General features: G+C 49.8%; 1 protein-coding gene across 1 annotated transcript in view; it reads right to left on the bottom strand.

Annotated features, from left to right (window-relative positions):
• Positions 1-14052, bottom strand: part of FIP1L1 (factor interacting with PAPOLA and CPSF1) — a gene marked incomplete at its 3' end in the record, with an annotated part of 53218 nt that extends 39166 nt beyond the window's left edge. Inside the window, exons 1-9 of the mRNA XM_078601269.1 lie at positions 13656-14052; positions 11768-11813; positions 9866-9974; positions 8864-8964; positions 7300-7355; positions 5975-6088; positions 4056-4186; positions 978-1102; positions 154-274 (exon numbers count right to left, since the gene is read on the bottom strand). Of these exons, the coding sequence (XP_078457395.1) occupies positions 154-274; positions 978-1102; positions 4056-4186; positions 5975-6088; positions 7300-7355; positions 8864-8964; positions 9866-9974; positions 11768-11813; positions 13656-13734 (882 nt within the window). The remainder of the gene's footprint in view (positions 1-153; positions 275-977; positions 1103-4055; positions 4187-5974; positions 6089-7299; positions 7356-8863; positions 8965-9865; positions 9975-11767; positions 11814-13655) is intronic.
• Positions 14053-14347: the final 295 nt, after the last annotated feature.

The raw sequence follows: 14347 nt of genomic DNA, 5'->3' as shown, positions 1-14347 counted from the left end.
GTGGTGGGAGCTGCAGCGGTGCGGCGGTGTGGTGGGACTGCGACGGTGGCGCAGTTGTGGTGCGGTGGCGGTGCGATGGTAACTCAGCGGTGTTGTGAGTGTGGTGTAGATATGGTGGTTGCAGCGGTATTGCGCGGTGAGGCCGGCCCTTGCCTGGATGGGGCTGGGCTCGGGGAGGCCGTCGCGGTCTCGCCTCCTGCCCTCCACGCGGGTGATGCCGATCATCTGGCTCCCGATCACGTCGATGGTGCCCGACAGCTTCCTGGGTTCATATATGTTCAAACGCAAACGCGAGCCTCTGTAAGTCCACCGATACCAGAATCCACGCCACTGCACGTACATGCCACCAGCTCGACGTGCGCGCCCCTCTTGATTAATTCGCTGCTACAAGAGGCACTTCCGGACGCCGTACGGGCCTCGGGATTATTTACCCACGCGTCGGCACGTACGCATGCACGGACGTATGCTCAACTTCTTTCGCACCGTACGTAGTCAACCGTGCTGAACGGAGGTTCGGGGGAAGGAAAATTAAAACGCGTTCATCCTGACTGCACTATCATCGGGATGTCTGGAGGGGAAGAATTCATTGGGAACTCTCAAAGAGCAGTGCGAGTGTCACAGAGCTACCACGGCGATCCCTTCTAGAGTGACCTCTGTTCCACACGGGAGGGGGAAACACTTTCTACCTCCTCTGCCTTCAACCATAATGTTCACTGCAACTTCTCAGAGCTGGAATTTAGCCAAAATTAAAGTGTAGAAGCACAAATGTCATTTGCTTTCTTGCGTAGTCATTTGCAAACGATCAAACACCAACATCTCACTCATCCTCAACGGCATAGCTGAGGCTGCACTGCAGGACACTGCAGGACACTACAGCGACACTGCAGGGACACTGCAGGGACACTACAGCGACACTGCAGGACACTGCTGCTGCTGCCGCCGCATGGCCAGGTTGTGCCGCGGGGGTGGAGCGCTACCTGTGAGGCGGGGGTCCCATCCGTCGCAAGCCACCCTGCTGCAGCGGGAACTCGGTCTTGATGAGCGTTGGTCCGGCCATGTCTTGCTCCTTGTCGAGCAGGTTCCCCGTCCGCCCTTGCTGCACCTGTGGGTGCCACGGTGGCAAGATGTTAACTACCTCGCCCGGTACACAGCAGGGCGTCGGTTCCATCTCGACCCTGACGCCTGCTGTGTATTTGGAGTTTGCGGTGTCTCTCTCTCATCATCATCACGGTGGCTAGGAGATGTTAACTACCTCGCCCGGTACACAGCAGGGCGTCGGTTCCATCTCGACCCTGACACCTGCTGTGTATTTGGAGTTAACGTGTCTCTCTCTCTCCCCGTGGTCGCAAGGATATTTTTATACGGGTCCTCCAGTTTTTCCCTCCACATTTAGAATCAACGCGTTCAGAGTATTTGGCTCCTATAAATTTCCACGCGACGATAAGCCACTTCCTTGAGCTGTCATTCATGATGGCCAGGTCGCTTCTGAAAAAAGAACGACATAGCTCAGTGGCCCTTACCTGGTAAAATAAAAAATGTGAAAGTAAAAAGTTCACAAGCAGGAGCGGCAATAGAGCGAGGCGTGCGAGCGGACGCATTGCGAGCGACAACGCGCCCGTCCGACGCTCTGCGGCGCCTCCTCAGCTCGCGACGTACGTGCGTGGCCCTCGCGTACACGTGCGTGGCCCTCGCGTACACGTGCGTGGCCCTCGCGTACACGTGCGTGGCCCTCGCGTACACGTGCGTGGCCCTCGCGTACACGTGCGTGGCCCTCGCGTACACGTGCGTGGCCCTCGCGTACACGTGCGTGGCCCTCGCGTACACGTGCGTGGCCCTCGCGTGCACGTGCGTGGCCCTCGCGTACACGTGCGTGGCCCTCGCGTACACGTGCGGCCGATCGACCGCTCGGGCGGCCGCTCGCCAAGCTAATCCTGCTCGAGCGCGGCCCTTCTGGCAATCAACCGCCGGGCAAGCGAGCGCCGCCCCAAGTCGAGCAGGCCACGAGGGTCGGTGAATAAAGTTTCCTAACGCGGTCAGCGCGGGTTGGCGAAGGCTGGGAGCACGGACGTGGTGGGAGAACAGAAGTACAGTACAACAACAGATTTTGCCGCGCAGCATTCCCTCGTTATTCACGAGCTTGCTATCCGCAATGTTCACTATCCGCGAATCGCATCTGGAACTCTACACGACTGCATCGAGAGAAAGTGATGAGAGAGAAAGTGATGAGAGAGAAAGTGATGAGAGATGAAGTGATGAGAGAGTGATGAGATAAAGAGATGGAGAACTTCTCGAAGCTTTAAAATCTTCTGCAGACGTTGTGCGCACGATAATCGTAGGCCATTACCACTATCCGTGAGATTTGTTATTCGCGAGCATCTCCGGAAAGTATCCCTCGTCGCGAATAACGAGGACATGCCGTACTGCCCCCAGCGTTGAGGAGGCAACAAAGCCCCGGTGATGACGACAACGACGACGCGTGCGTGCGTGCGGGCGGACTAACCAATGGTGATGAACACAAGGCAACGCGTCGCTCCAAGGACCAATGGCCGGAGGTCGCGGCTCGTGATGGAAGCGGCGTTGAGAGGGGGGAACGCGCCCCGAGAGGCACGTCCAACGAGGAGATGGAGAAATGAAATTGGGTTTGTGTACAGGAGCTAAACGAACCGCGACACCGCGAGATGGCAGCGGCTTGGGAAGGGCTTCATCCGGCAGTGGATATATCATGGCTGATGACGATGATGAATAAAGCACGATAGCGAACCGAGACTCGCGCTGGGACAAACGACTGCCACTTAGAGCCGAAGCCCGGTCAAACGGTTCACAAGCGCTCTTGAAGTGAACGGTGCAAGAACAACAAATGAGTTACAAAATGATAAGTGCACTGGATTCCACAAGTCACACACACACACACCTCTCTGCGTAATGCATCATTACGTGTGCCGGACACGCCGACCTCCGCAGAGCTGTGACGGCAGTACCTGCCGCCTAACGATCGTCGTGACGCACGGAGGGCCCCCCACCCAATCACAGCACGGGAAGCGAATGAGACGCCGCGGTCGTCTAAACTCAGATGCCCCCCCTAATGGACAGGTTATATCGGACATATAATAGCACAACAAAGATAAAAGATCCTCCGTAAAGCCGTTAACAGACAGTTGGGGCAAATGCTGTTCACGAGCAGAAAATCGTCACTTGTGTTGGCCGTGAGCGGGAATTGAACTTGGGTCACCGGGTTCATAGCACAGCGCGTTAACCACTGCACCACCGCTCCCCACAACAGCACAACAGAGGCACACACTCGCACAAAAAAACTAAGATCCGTGAATAGCCTAAGAAGACTGCTGGGGGCAAGTGTCATTCACGAGCACCTATGAAGGCCGGCACGGCGCACAAATCGGGTGGTGTTGACAGCATCCCGCCCGGCTGCCTGTCTCCTCAGTGTCGATGTTTACACACCGCGCAGAGCCAATCTAAGGAAGGCCTCTCAGCGGTTCACTTAACCGCCAACGATGTTACCTACGGCCGAAAATCGAACTCAGGTCGCCAGGCTCCCGCGCGCTAACCACCCGCGAGACATGCAAACTCCGAATAGACAGCAGGCGTCAGGGCTGTTTTAGAATTAGGCTTGGGGTCCATCGCGATCAGGACTCAAACCGCGACCGCCTGGACTGTGGGGCACAGTGCTGGCGCACCACGGCGCCACTCCCCGAGACCAAACCGCACGTGCGCAACTTCCGGCACGCACGCGCTCTCTTTCTCTCTCGCAAGCGCAGCAATAAATATCCGACCACCGCGAGGCCACTGGAAAAAGATCAGCGATCGCGGCGGAGGCACGGGCAACGGATCGGCAGAGCGGCGGGCGGACGCGATGGAGCGAGCGAGCGATCGCACGATGGAGCGAGCGATTGAGCGAGCGATTGAGCGAGCGATTGGGCGAGCGATCGCACGATGGAGCGAGCGATTGAGCGAGCGATTGAGCGAGCGATCGCACGATGGAGCGAGCGATAGAGCGAGCGATCGCACGATGGAGCGAGCGATTGAGCGAGCGATCGCACCGTGATGCGGTTCATGGCCGGGCCGCTGGGCAGCGGATCGAGTCCCTGGCGAAGACGCTTCTGCTTCTCGCAGTACGCCTTCCACGTGTCCTCGTTGAAGCCAAAGTTGAAGTAGTCAGACAGATCCGCGCCTGCAAACGGAACACAGCGACAAAGACAAAGATGCCCACTTGTAGCCTCAACAGACTTTGGGGGCAAGTGGAGTTAGCGAGTAGCACCTATGAAAGCTGGCACGGCACACGAAGGGGTGGGTGGTCAGCACCATGCCCAAACACCTTTCGCTGCTTCGTGGCGATGTATACACACCGGACCAGATACTCATTTGAGGCCAAGTCAACCTAGAGGAGGCCCAGGACCAGTTCAGATAATCGTCACTGGTGTTGGCTGTGAATGGGAATTGAACCCAGGTCGCCGGGTTGACAGCGCAGGACGCTAAGCGCTCCCCACATCCACTAACCATGCACACACACACACATCCACTAACCATGCACACACACACACATCCACTAACCATGCACACACACACACACACATCCACTAACCATGCACACACACACACACATCCACTAACCATGCACACACACACACACACATCCACTAACCATGCACACACACACACATCCACTAACCATGCACACACACACACATCCACTAACCATGCACACACACACACACACATCCACTAACCATGCACACACACACACATCCACTAACCATGCACACACACACACGTCCACTAACCATGCACACACACACACGTCCACTAACCATGCACACACACACACATCCACTAACCATGCACACACACACACATCCACTAACCATGCACACACACACACGTCCACTAACCATGCACACACACACACACGTCCACTAACCATGCACACACACACACACACGTCCACTAACCATGCACACACACACATCCACTAACCATGCACACACACACACACATCCACTAACCATGCACACACACACACACATCCACTAACCATGCACACGCACACACACACATCCACTAACCATGCACACACACACACACATCCACTAACCATGCACACACACACACACATCCACTAACCATGCACACACACACACACATCCACTAACCATGCACACACACACACACACATCCACTAACCATGCACACACACACACATCCACTAACCATGCACACACACACACACACGTCCACGAACCAAGCAAAATACAGCTCGCACACCACACACAAACACGTGCCACGCACGCACACATTCACACACATATACTCCTCATACACGGGACACACGTACCACGCACACCAACGCAAAGGACACACAAAGCACATACACAGACACACACACACGCACCAGGCACACACGCACCACACACATCTGCATTCTTAAACGTGTATTGCTCTTCATTTACCCAGGAAAGTCTGAACGAGTCAAGACTTTTTTGCAGGAGGCTCTTATATCCGCTACGGCTAAACAGGGGCCTTTGTCATTGTCGTTGGTGAACTTGCATCTTCAATGCCACGAAGCATAAACTAAACTATTTTTTATTTTACCAGTTAAGGCCCACCGAGCAGTGTCGCTCTTTTTCAGAAGCAACCTGGCCACAAATGATAAATGAACTTAGGGGCTTATCACACAGAAATTAAAAGCAGCCAAATACTCTGAAACGTGTGACGTTGATTCTAAATGTGGAGGAAAAGATCCGCGTGACTACGGGGAGAACACGCAAACTCCAAATATAGAGCGGGCATCACGGTCGGGATCGAACCCACGACCCCCCGCATACCAAGCGAGGTAGTCAACATCTCCTAGCCACCGCAGATGCCCTAATGAATCCAGCCGGGCTCTCTCTCGCCCACCGAAACAGAGCACAGAGGAAGCATTCTGCGAGCGGCGCGGTGCCGTTCCTGTGGCTGTCCGCACCTGGTTTGCGCCAGGGCTTGTCCTCAAAGGAGTCGAGGTCAACCTCGAGAACAGGAATGCCAGCGATGCTCCCCGGCGCGTCCAGATCCACGCCCTTCACCTGTTTGGGTCCGGCTGCGGGCACGGGAAGAGAGAGGGGGGGGGAAGATTCGAACACGCAGCAGGCAAATACTACACTCGCAACCGAGCACGGGCTCGGATTGTGCGTCGATGCTACACTCATGCATGCACACAGCATGTGAGCGCTACGCTTGCGCACAAGTAGGGTACACGCAGGAGCACGTTGATGAACTTGCTGTCGGCGATTTTGGCTATGAGCGAATCGCATCTGGAACTCTGCACGACTGCAGATAAGGTGATGAGATGAAGGTAGTAATTTTGAAACCGTTATTTAATTATTTTACATTAATTATTCATTACTTTGTTCATGGCAACCAATTCAATGTTTTTGTGTCACTATAATTTCATATATTTAATAGGTTATTTTTATATTTCATTCAGGTAATTCTTCGCACCATTTTCTATCCACGAGCACCTCCAGAACACATCCCTCGCGAATAACGAGGGAATACTGTACAAACACAAAGATACCCCGTAATGCTTTAACAGAGGATTGGGGCAGGTGCTGTAGCGAGCACTTATGAAGGCCGGCACGGCACGTGGTGCTGGGTGGCCAGCACCACGTCCGTCCATGAGTGGTGATGTTTACGCACTGCTCTAGATATTCATTTGAGGCCGAGTCGACCTAAGGGAAGCCCTGGAGGGGTGCAAATAATCGTCCCCGGTGTAAGCCGTGAGTGGGAATAGAACTCAGATCGCCGGATTCGTAGCGAAGTGCGCTAACCGCTGCACTACCGCTCCCCCATTGTCCGTGTACGAAAACACGTACACGTATTCTTTGGTTCTGTCGGTAAAGTCACGTAGATAGGTCCAAAGAATATAACAAAATAACAAAAAACTACGACGTTTCGAACGCAACACAAGCGGTCATCACAGGGTAAAGGGGGGTTAGCTTCTAAAGAGAACTGCTTATAAAGGTTTGAAATGGGCGTAGCCCAAATGTCAGCCTCCCTCACGTGCACATACACACACACAAACACGTAGACGCACACACAGTCAACACACGCAGACCGAAACAAGAAACAATATGAACTGGGTAGCAGAAACGAGAGAAAAAATCATCGAAATGAGACCGTGAATTGTGACGATTCTTCAGATCGCGCGGCGTGTGGGTGTAAAACACGGCACACCTATTAAATACACTCACAACACTCCACAACGGACGTAAAGGTGTGGAATCTGTACGACGCCACGTGCCGCTGTACCTGCTGAGGATGCCCCATACGGCCGTGCGCCGGGCTTGATATTCAGGTTCACGCCACTGAACACAAAACGGGTGGGGGTTACAATAATGACGGCCCATCGTATAATCCAGATTGTTGCTTCATCACGTAACAGAGCAGATATAAACGTGCACGTATGAGTCGAGTAACTTTCTTTCTAAAATGGAATCATTTCTAACAGCTGCTGCTACAGCGTTCTATGATTTACACATTGTTTTATGTCAGCCTCCCGATTGCAAGCGTAATTAGATGGAACACACAAACGTATTATTTAATAAAACAAATGTCGGACCAAAGATGTAGGATATTTTTTGGAGGAACATACATTTTATCCACGCTACTATTTTTTTATCTAACATGATTAAAAATAAATTGTTATAACAGTGAAACTTGAACAAAAATAAACTGCTAGCAGAGACTTGCATTGATAAGTTGGTTTAAAAGTTAAAGATGGAGTACAGCTCTTCTCCACTTGTAACCTATTTCAGTGGTGGATATTCCACAAGGGACAATCTTTGTGATTGATCAGTGGTGTACACTCAGTGACCGTGAATTGCTAGTTGGTATAGACCAGGGGTCGGCAACCAAAATAACAAGAAGAGCCATTTCTTTCAAATTCGGTACAAAATTCAGTATTTCAAGAGCCGCAATGCATCTGAGTACATACTGTACATACGTACATATCGTCAAGAAGCAGCCCGTAAAGAGCCGCATGCGGCTCCGGAGCCGTAGGTTGCCGACCCCTGCTATAGACGTATACAGTGTAGCTTACATGCGTCCATGCACGTGTGTGCAAAGGCTATGGGGGTGTGTGTGTGCATGTGTGTGGGGAGCGGTAGTGTAGCGGTTAGCACGCTGCGCTATGAACCTGGCGACCCGAGTTCGATTCCCGCTCACGGCCAACACCGGTGACAATTATCTGAACCAGTCCCAGGCCTCCCCTAGGTCAACTCAGCCTCAAATGAGTACCTGGTGCGGTGTGTAAACATCGCCACTCGGGAGACAAAGGCGGCCGGGCGTGGTGCTGGCCACCCACCCCCTCGTGTGCCGTGCCGGCCTCCATAGGTGCTCGCTAACAGCACTTGCCCCTACAGTCTGTTAAGACTAAATGGGGGATCTTTGTCTTTGTGTGTAGTGCAGCGGAAAACTAACCCTCGTTATGGAGTGGTAGTACAGTGGTTAGCGTGCATGTGTGTGAATGGAGATACTAGTTTGTGTGTACGCGATATGTATGTGCGCTCATGCGAGAGTATTTCAACAATGCGTGGACTAAGTTTTGCCCAATCCTAGCCAGCTGGTTCAGAAACTGAATAAACTAATACATGTGAACAGCTGTTTGTAATGATGCATGTGGGTGGGTGTATCTGTCAGCATGCATGTGTGTGTGTGTGTGTGTGCCTGTGTGCAACCGTGTGTGTGCCTGTGTGTGCCTGTGTGTGCCTGTGTGTGCGTGTGTACCTGTGTGTTCCTGTGTGTGCGTGCGTGTGCGTGCCTGTGCGCCTGCCTGTGTGTGCTTGTGTGTGCGTGCGTGTGCGTGCGTACTCACGTGTACTGTGGCGCCCCTGTCTTGATGTCCCCAATCGTGACCTGCACGTCGTCGTCGTCGCTATCACTATCGCTGTCGTCTTCGGCATCTTCAGTCCCATTCTACACAATAAATGCACAACGTGGACATGTTTAGCGTCTACACGCGACCGCACATCAAGTTACCGCACACAGTCGCAGAGTAGAAAAAAGCACAGGACTTGACATCGGACTTGAACCAGGGCAGGGGGTCGATGGCAGACGGCTGGTGGGAGAGAGTTCCAGGCTAGAGATTTCCCACACCTCTAATCAGCCACTTTCTTTGAGATATCATTTGTGGCAGGTCGCTTCTGCAAAAGAAGCCAATAGTTCAGTGGGCTTGACCTGGTCAAATAAAAATTGTTGTCATTTCTTTTTTGCAATTTGCTTATTACCTTTCCTATACTTTTCACTCCGATTGGCACGGTTGGCGACATACGGCGCGCAAAAGAAGTTCAACATACACACAAGCGGAAGGAGCGATTTCCCACTGAGCAAAAGTTGACTGGGAGCTTCGACAGAACGCTGGAGTGGAGAGTTCCAGGAGGGGAGTGGAGTGAGAATGGCGAGGGGGAGAAGTAGGCATGTGCACGCCTGATGACTAAGAGCACGATCTTAACATTTATAATGTCAATTAACACAAAAAAAGTTTCAAGTAACAGGGTCTGCTGAGGTTGTACTGTGGTTAGAGCCCAGGACTCGCAGTTGGAACGTGGCAAGTTCAAATATTGAGAAACTCAATTGAGTATTTAGTTTTTGCCAACTCGAGTGTAAAAGCATATACAAGCAGAACATCCGACGTCTCCTCATATAAGCAAAAATGTTTTAATCTATAAAACCTAATGGCTTTCCAAGCGATGTTACCCATGGCGATAATTCAGTCGTTCCACAAAACCTCCACCAGTTAACGCCCATGTGTCTACTCTTTGTACCCGTGGTCTTCCCCTTTGGCCTGTGCATCTGCGAACCAGAGCGAGAGACAAACCGGAGCGGCCACGGCCTCGGTGCCGTCGCCGTTGGTTTCTTCGGCGTTGCCGTTCAAAGGGAGGTCGCCGCCTTTGTCGTCGGCAGCCGCGGGCACGTCCGCAGGTGGCCTGGAAGACAAATGGAGAGCCGCGACACACGCCGCTTCAAGAACCACCGCGCTATCGGAATCGGAATCTTGATTTATCCTGGAGAAATCCGATGAGCTACACCCACCACGTGCAAACACGGGCATGTTCGAGGAGAGCGGCGGTGCAGCTATTAGCGCACCGAGATCCGTGCGACGCGAGTTCCGTTTTCCAGCCACGGCTAACATTAGTTGCGGTGATCCGAACCGGTCCTGGGCCTCCACTAAAGTAATGTCGGACTTAAATGAGTATCTGGTGCCGTGTGTAAAAATAAGCAGTGGGGAGACAAAGGTGGCGAGGCACGTTGCTGGCCACACAACCGCCATGCCGGACTTAATAGGTGTTCGCTCGCAACACTTGGCCAAATGGGATCTTTGTGCTGGCTGGGAGGCCCGTGGCCCTACAGCAAATGGATTCTTCAATATCTCTGCAGAGCTTTGAGTGCTATCCACTCATACGCGTGACTTTTCGCAGGATACTCCAGTCTCCTCCCACATGAAGTCACCGATTAACGGAACTGGCCAAACACCTCAATGATGGACCCTCCTGACAGAGTCGAGCTAATTTAGCACAAGTACCATGGTGTTATCACCGCTGCCGAGTGGTGAACAGTAGTGGGTGTTACTGATCTGGTAGTTGGCGTACTATGCAATAAAGCTCACTGACCCGAGTTTACTTTCTGACGATGAATAACGCGAGGGGGAATTGGAATCTACACCAGGTCTGAGCCTCCTCTATGTCAAGAGGCTGAAAATAAACATGTGGTAAAGATGTGAACATCACCACTGGGGGAAGAGGGCTGGGTGTGTGTGGAGCTTTCTACATTTACATCACTCTCTTGACTGCTATGCCAGCCTTAAGAGGTTTCCATTGGCAGTACTTGCCCAACAATACCTATCGCGGATTTGTGCGCAAGCCAAAAAACTATACTCGGCCTGCAATCTTACAGAAATAAATCAATGTTGTCATGTCAACATCTGACTGTTATCTGCTATGTTTTACATGTACAGCTCTTTTGTCAGCCTACTGCTGGATGAGGACCTTCCTCACGCCTTGCCGGTCATGGGGTTACTTGACCAGACTTAATGTAGCTGATCAATATGGGTTGCTCAAGACACTAGAGCATAAAAAGCACCGTCCAATAGATATAGCTGCAGGTCTCTCTGCTGCCCACCACATTACCATTTGCGCAATAGAACATATGGCGTTTTGCAGTCAACCCAAGTTAATCAATCACATGGTCTGTACATTATTCTAAATCAATGACATTTATTTAAAATGTTTGCAAAAAGTCTACTTCTTTCATTCGGTTCGAATACCAATGTTAATAAACGTGAGAGGTATGTCATCAACAGCCCAAATGATAGAAAATGAGCCTGTTCCCTTGGACAGCTCACTCAACCATGTGCGGTCCTAATTTTTTGTAACATAAACTTCACAAACGTACAGAATTCTTCAAGACCATCCGTAAAATCATTCGGCCTTCCACATTCAGTGAGCCTAAACCTTCCATTTGTCTCACGGGGATGATGACTCAGGTTAAACTGTACAGCAGTGATCTTCACGTACATGATACAAGTGTAAATATGAACTCCTTGTTATGTAAAAGTTAGGCATTGCAGAAATGTAATTTAAATGCAGCATTCGTGCAACAATTAAATTATAAAATTTTAATTTGCCCGACTTTCCTCATGATGGATAAGACCCCTCAACGCCCCTCCTCCCACCCCATTGGGCAGTGTGGATGTCTTTGACTCTGAGTGATGTGCACCTACCCAACAGTTGCAGGTTCACCCTCCGCTTTGTCAGCGGCATCTTCATCTGAAATAAAATGTGAAATGCAGTGTGATAAAATAAACGGAGGGGCTTTTTTTTATGAAAGACTCAGACAAGAACGGCAGGCAGGTATCTCCACGTGCACTGATAAGGTGATTATTCTAAATATTTAGGCCGTTATGTTAACACAAAACACATTTAAACACCAAATACACTTCAGTGCCTTATCTTCATTTCCAGGATACATTTTTTACATGTTTGGAAACAGATGCATACATATGCAATGTTTGCATGTGTACATTTTAACTACTGTCATTTATTTAACCAGTTTAAACAGTGAGTTTGTATCATTGTCTTAACAAGGAAATAACAAGCGGAATAAAACAAAATCCATTTAGTTACTTGTTTTTCTTTTGGGATGTGTAACCTACACTTTCAAACGGACTTTGCTCGTCTATATTTTTGTCCTGAGAGTGCACAAGCACGCTTTGGTAGTCAAAGACTCCATGTCTCTTTCACAATGACCACAATCACGTATGGCCTGTTTTTTTTACATTTTAATATCTCGTTCTAAAACATGTGGACGTTAAACAAATTACGTTTTGGAAGTTTGTATTATGCCAACAAACGCCTTTAAAAATGTTCTGTTATAAACACGTAAAATGTAAAAACCGCTATGTTCTATCCCCTAGTTAAGTGCCTTGTTAATTGAAACTAGAAAAGTACAAAGAATGTTTGAACCTAATGCATATTAAGAATGACACGCGTACGATCAAAATGTATATGCAGCAATGTTTTATTCCAAAAACCTTAAGACTATTCATTCCAGCGACACACGATGAACAAATGTGCACCGGGTTTTATTGACGAAAAAGTATACATGTACAACCTTATGATTTATGGTTGTTGCAAAGCAATACTTAAGCACAATATTTAAAACAATTAGCTTTAGCTACTAGCACAATACAGTGAAGCAAATTACTGGAGATAAACCAAGTAAAAAAACCACAAGCAATAACAAAATCCCGACAACTTGGTTAATCATTATTCAATATTCAGGATCTTAAGCTAGTGAATACGTTGGTCTAAGCCAATGGTCGAAATTTACCAGGTCTGCGGTATATGCTAACTAATTGTCAATCATAATGAATTACAACCACACCGTAATTGTACATTCATTTTCTTTTTGTCATCATTTTATGTATCGAGAAAGTTGGATGTATCAGGCAAACTCTCTGCCCCATCTGCCTAGAAAGGTCACTTTCAGTCTCTAACACGGCAAGGGTTAATAACGAAATTTGGAGATATATTTGACGTTTTGTGCAACACGGGGAACTCAAGTTCTTCAAATCTCTTTTTTGTCCAAAATAAATAAAATATTAGGTTAGTTTTTTTTTTTTGGGGGGGGGGGGGGAGTTGGCAGTGAGATTGCGTAAATGTGTCGTTAACCCCGCCACCACCCGACACAGCCAATTAGTAATGGAGCACGTAAGCGGAACATGGCAATTAGTTACTAGTACTGTACACCAACATCGGTGTGTTGGTAGTTGCTGCTGCTGCTGCTGCTGTCTTCACGCACAAGGGATTCCCCCGTGTAGGTTAGCAGGGGCAAGTTTAGTTTCTACCTACGTGACTTTACCGAAAGAACCATAGAGTATTGATCGCTGCAGCAGTCACGAAAGCTTCAAATCAAGATTGTAACAGGGACAAGTTACGAAACAACCCTCTGTAACAAATCATTTTAACTCTAGGCAGCTACTACCACCAACCCTCAAACGCTGTTGCAATTCCGAATTTACCCTCTTTTAACAGGGCAAAAGATGACACAAACGAACGTAGAGCAAGCTGAAAAAGCACGCGCGTTTAAATTAATGTAAATAAACGAACCTCCATACAACCATTGCTCTTCATCTTCCCCGCCCAAGCCTACGGCGTCGCCTGCCGCGTCCCCCACCTCCGCGGCCATCCCCGCGGCAGAGCTTCCAGGCAAGACGGGAGGCTGCGCGGAGGGCCTTGTGGCGATTGGGGCCTACGCGTGTGAACACGAACCTCTTGCGAGCGTCCAATCGCGCGCGCCTTCTACGACGTTAAAAAAAACTATACGCACGTGTATATAAAATAAAGGATATTAAAATTCAAAAGCACGCGTGCTTTCTGAGTTGTTCTGTTTGAAGAACTTTTGGGTGGAAGGGGGGAAAAAAATCACCACCCGCCCTCGGTACAGGCAGTCGCGCACGGAGCGCGCGAACTAATGACGCCACACCGGACGTGACGTACCGCGCCGCGACGTCATCCGTTAAAGCCACGCCCATGGCTTTGTGACCTCATGCTCGAGTTATTATTTTATTTCTATTATTTTTATTTCTAATATTATTTATATTATTTATTTAAACTATTTGACTTTACCGAAAAACCCTAAGAGTAACGTTTTAAAAGTTATCTAAACTCACAGATGTCAACCCGTGGGGTTTTCCCCGTATTCTTGCACAGGGGGCCTTGATTTTTCAGGTCCATACGGCATACGGCCGTTTCAATAGGGCAAAAAAACCAAATAATTGTTTATCTTCTTGGTTCTTTCG

Source organism: Lampetra planeri, chromosome 15 (genome assembly GCF_965212315.1).
Source record: "Lampetra planeri chromosome 15, kcLamPlan1.2.h2, whole genome shotgun sequence".
Lineage (NCBI taxonomy): Eukaryota > Metazoa > Chordata > Hyperoartia > Petromyzontiformes > Petromyzontidae > Lampetra > Lampetra planeri.
Note: the sequence above shows the minus strand (reverse complement) of the source record. Positions and strands in the feature narration are given on the sequence as shown.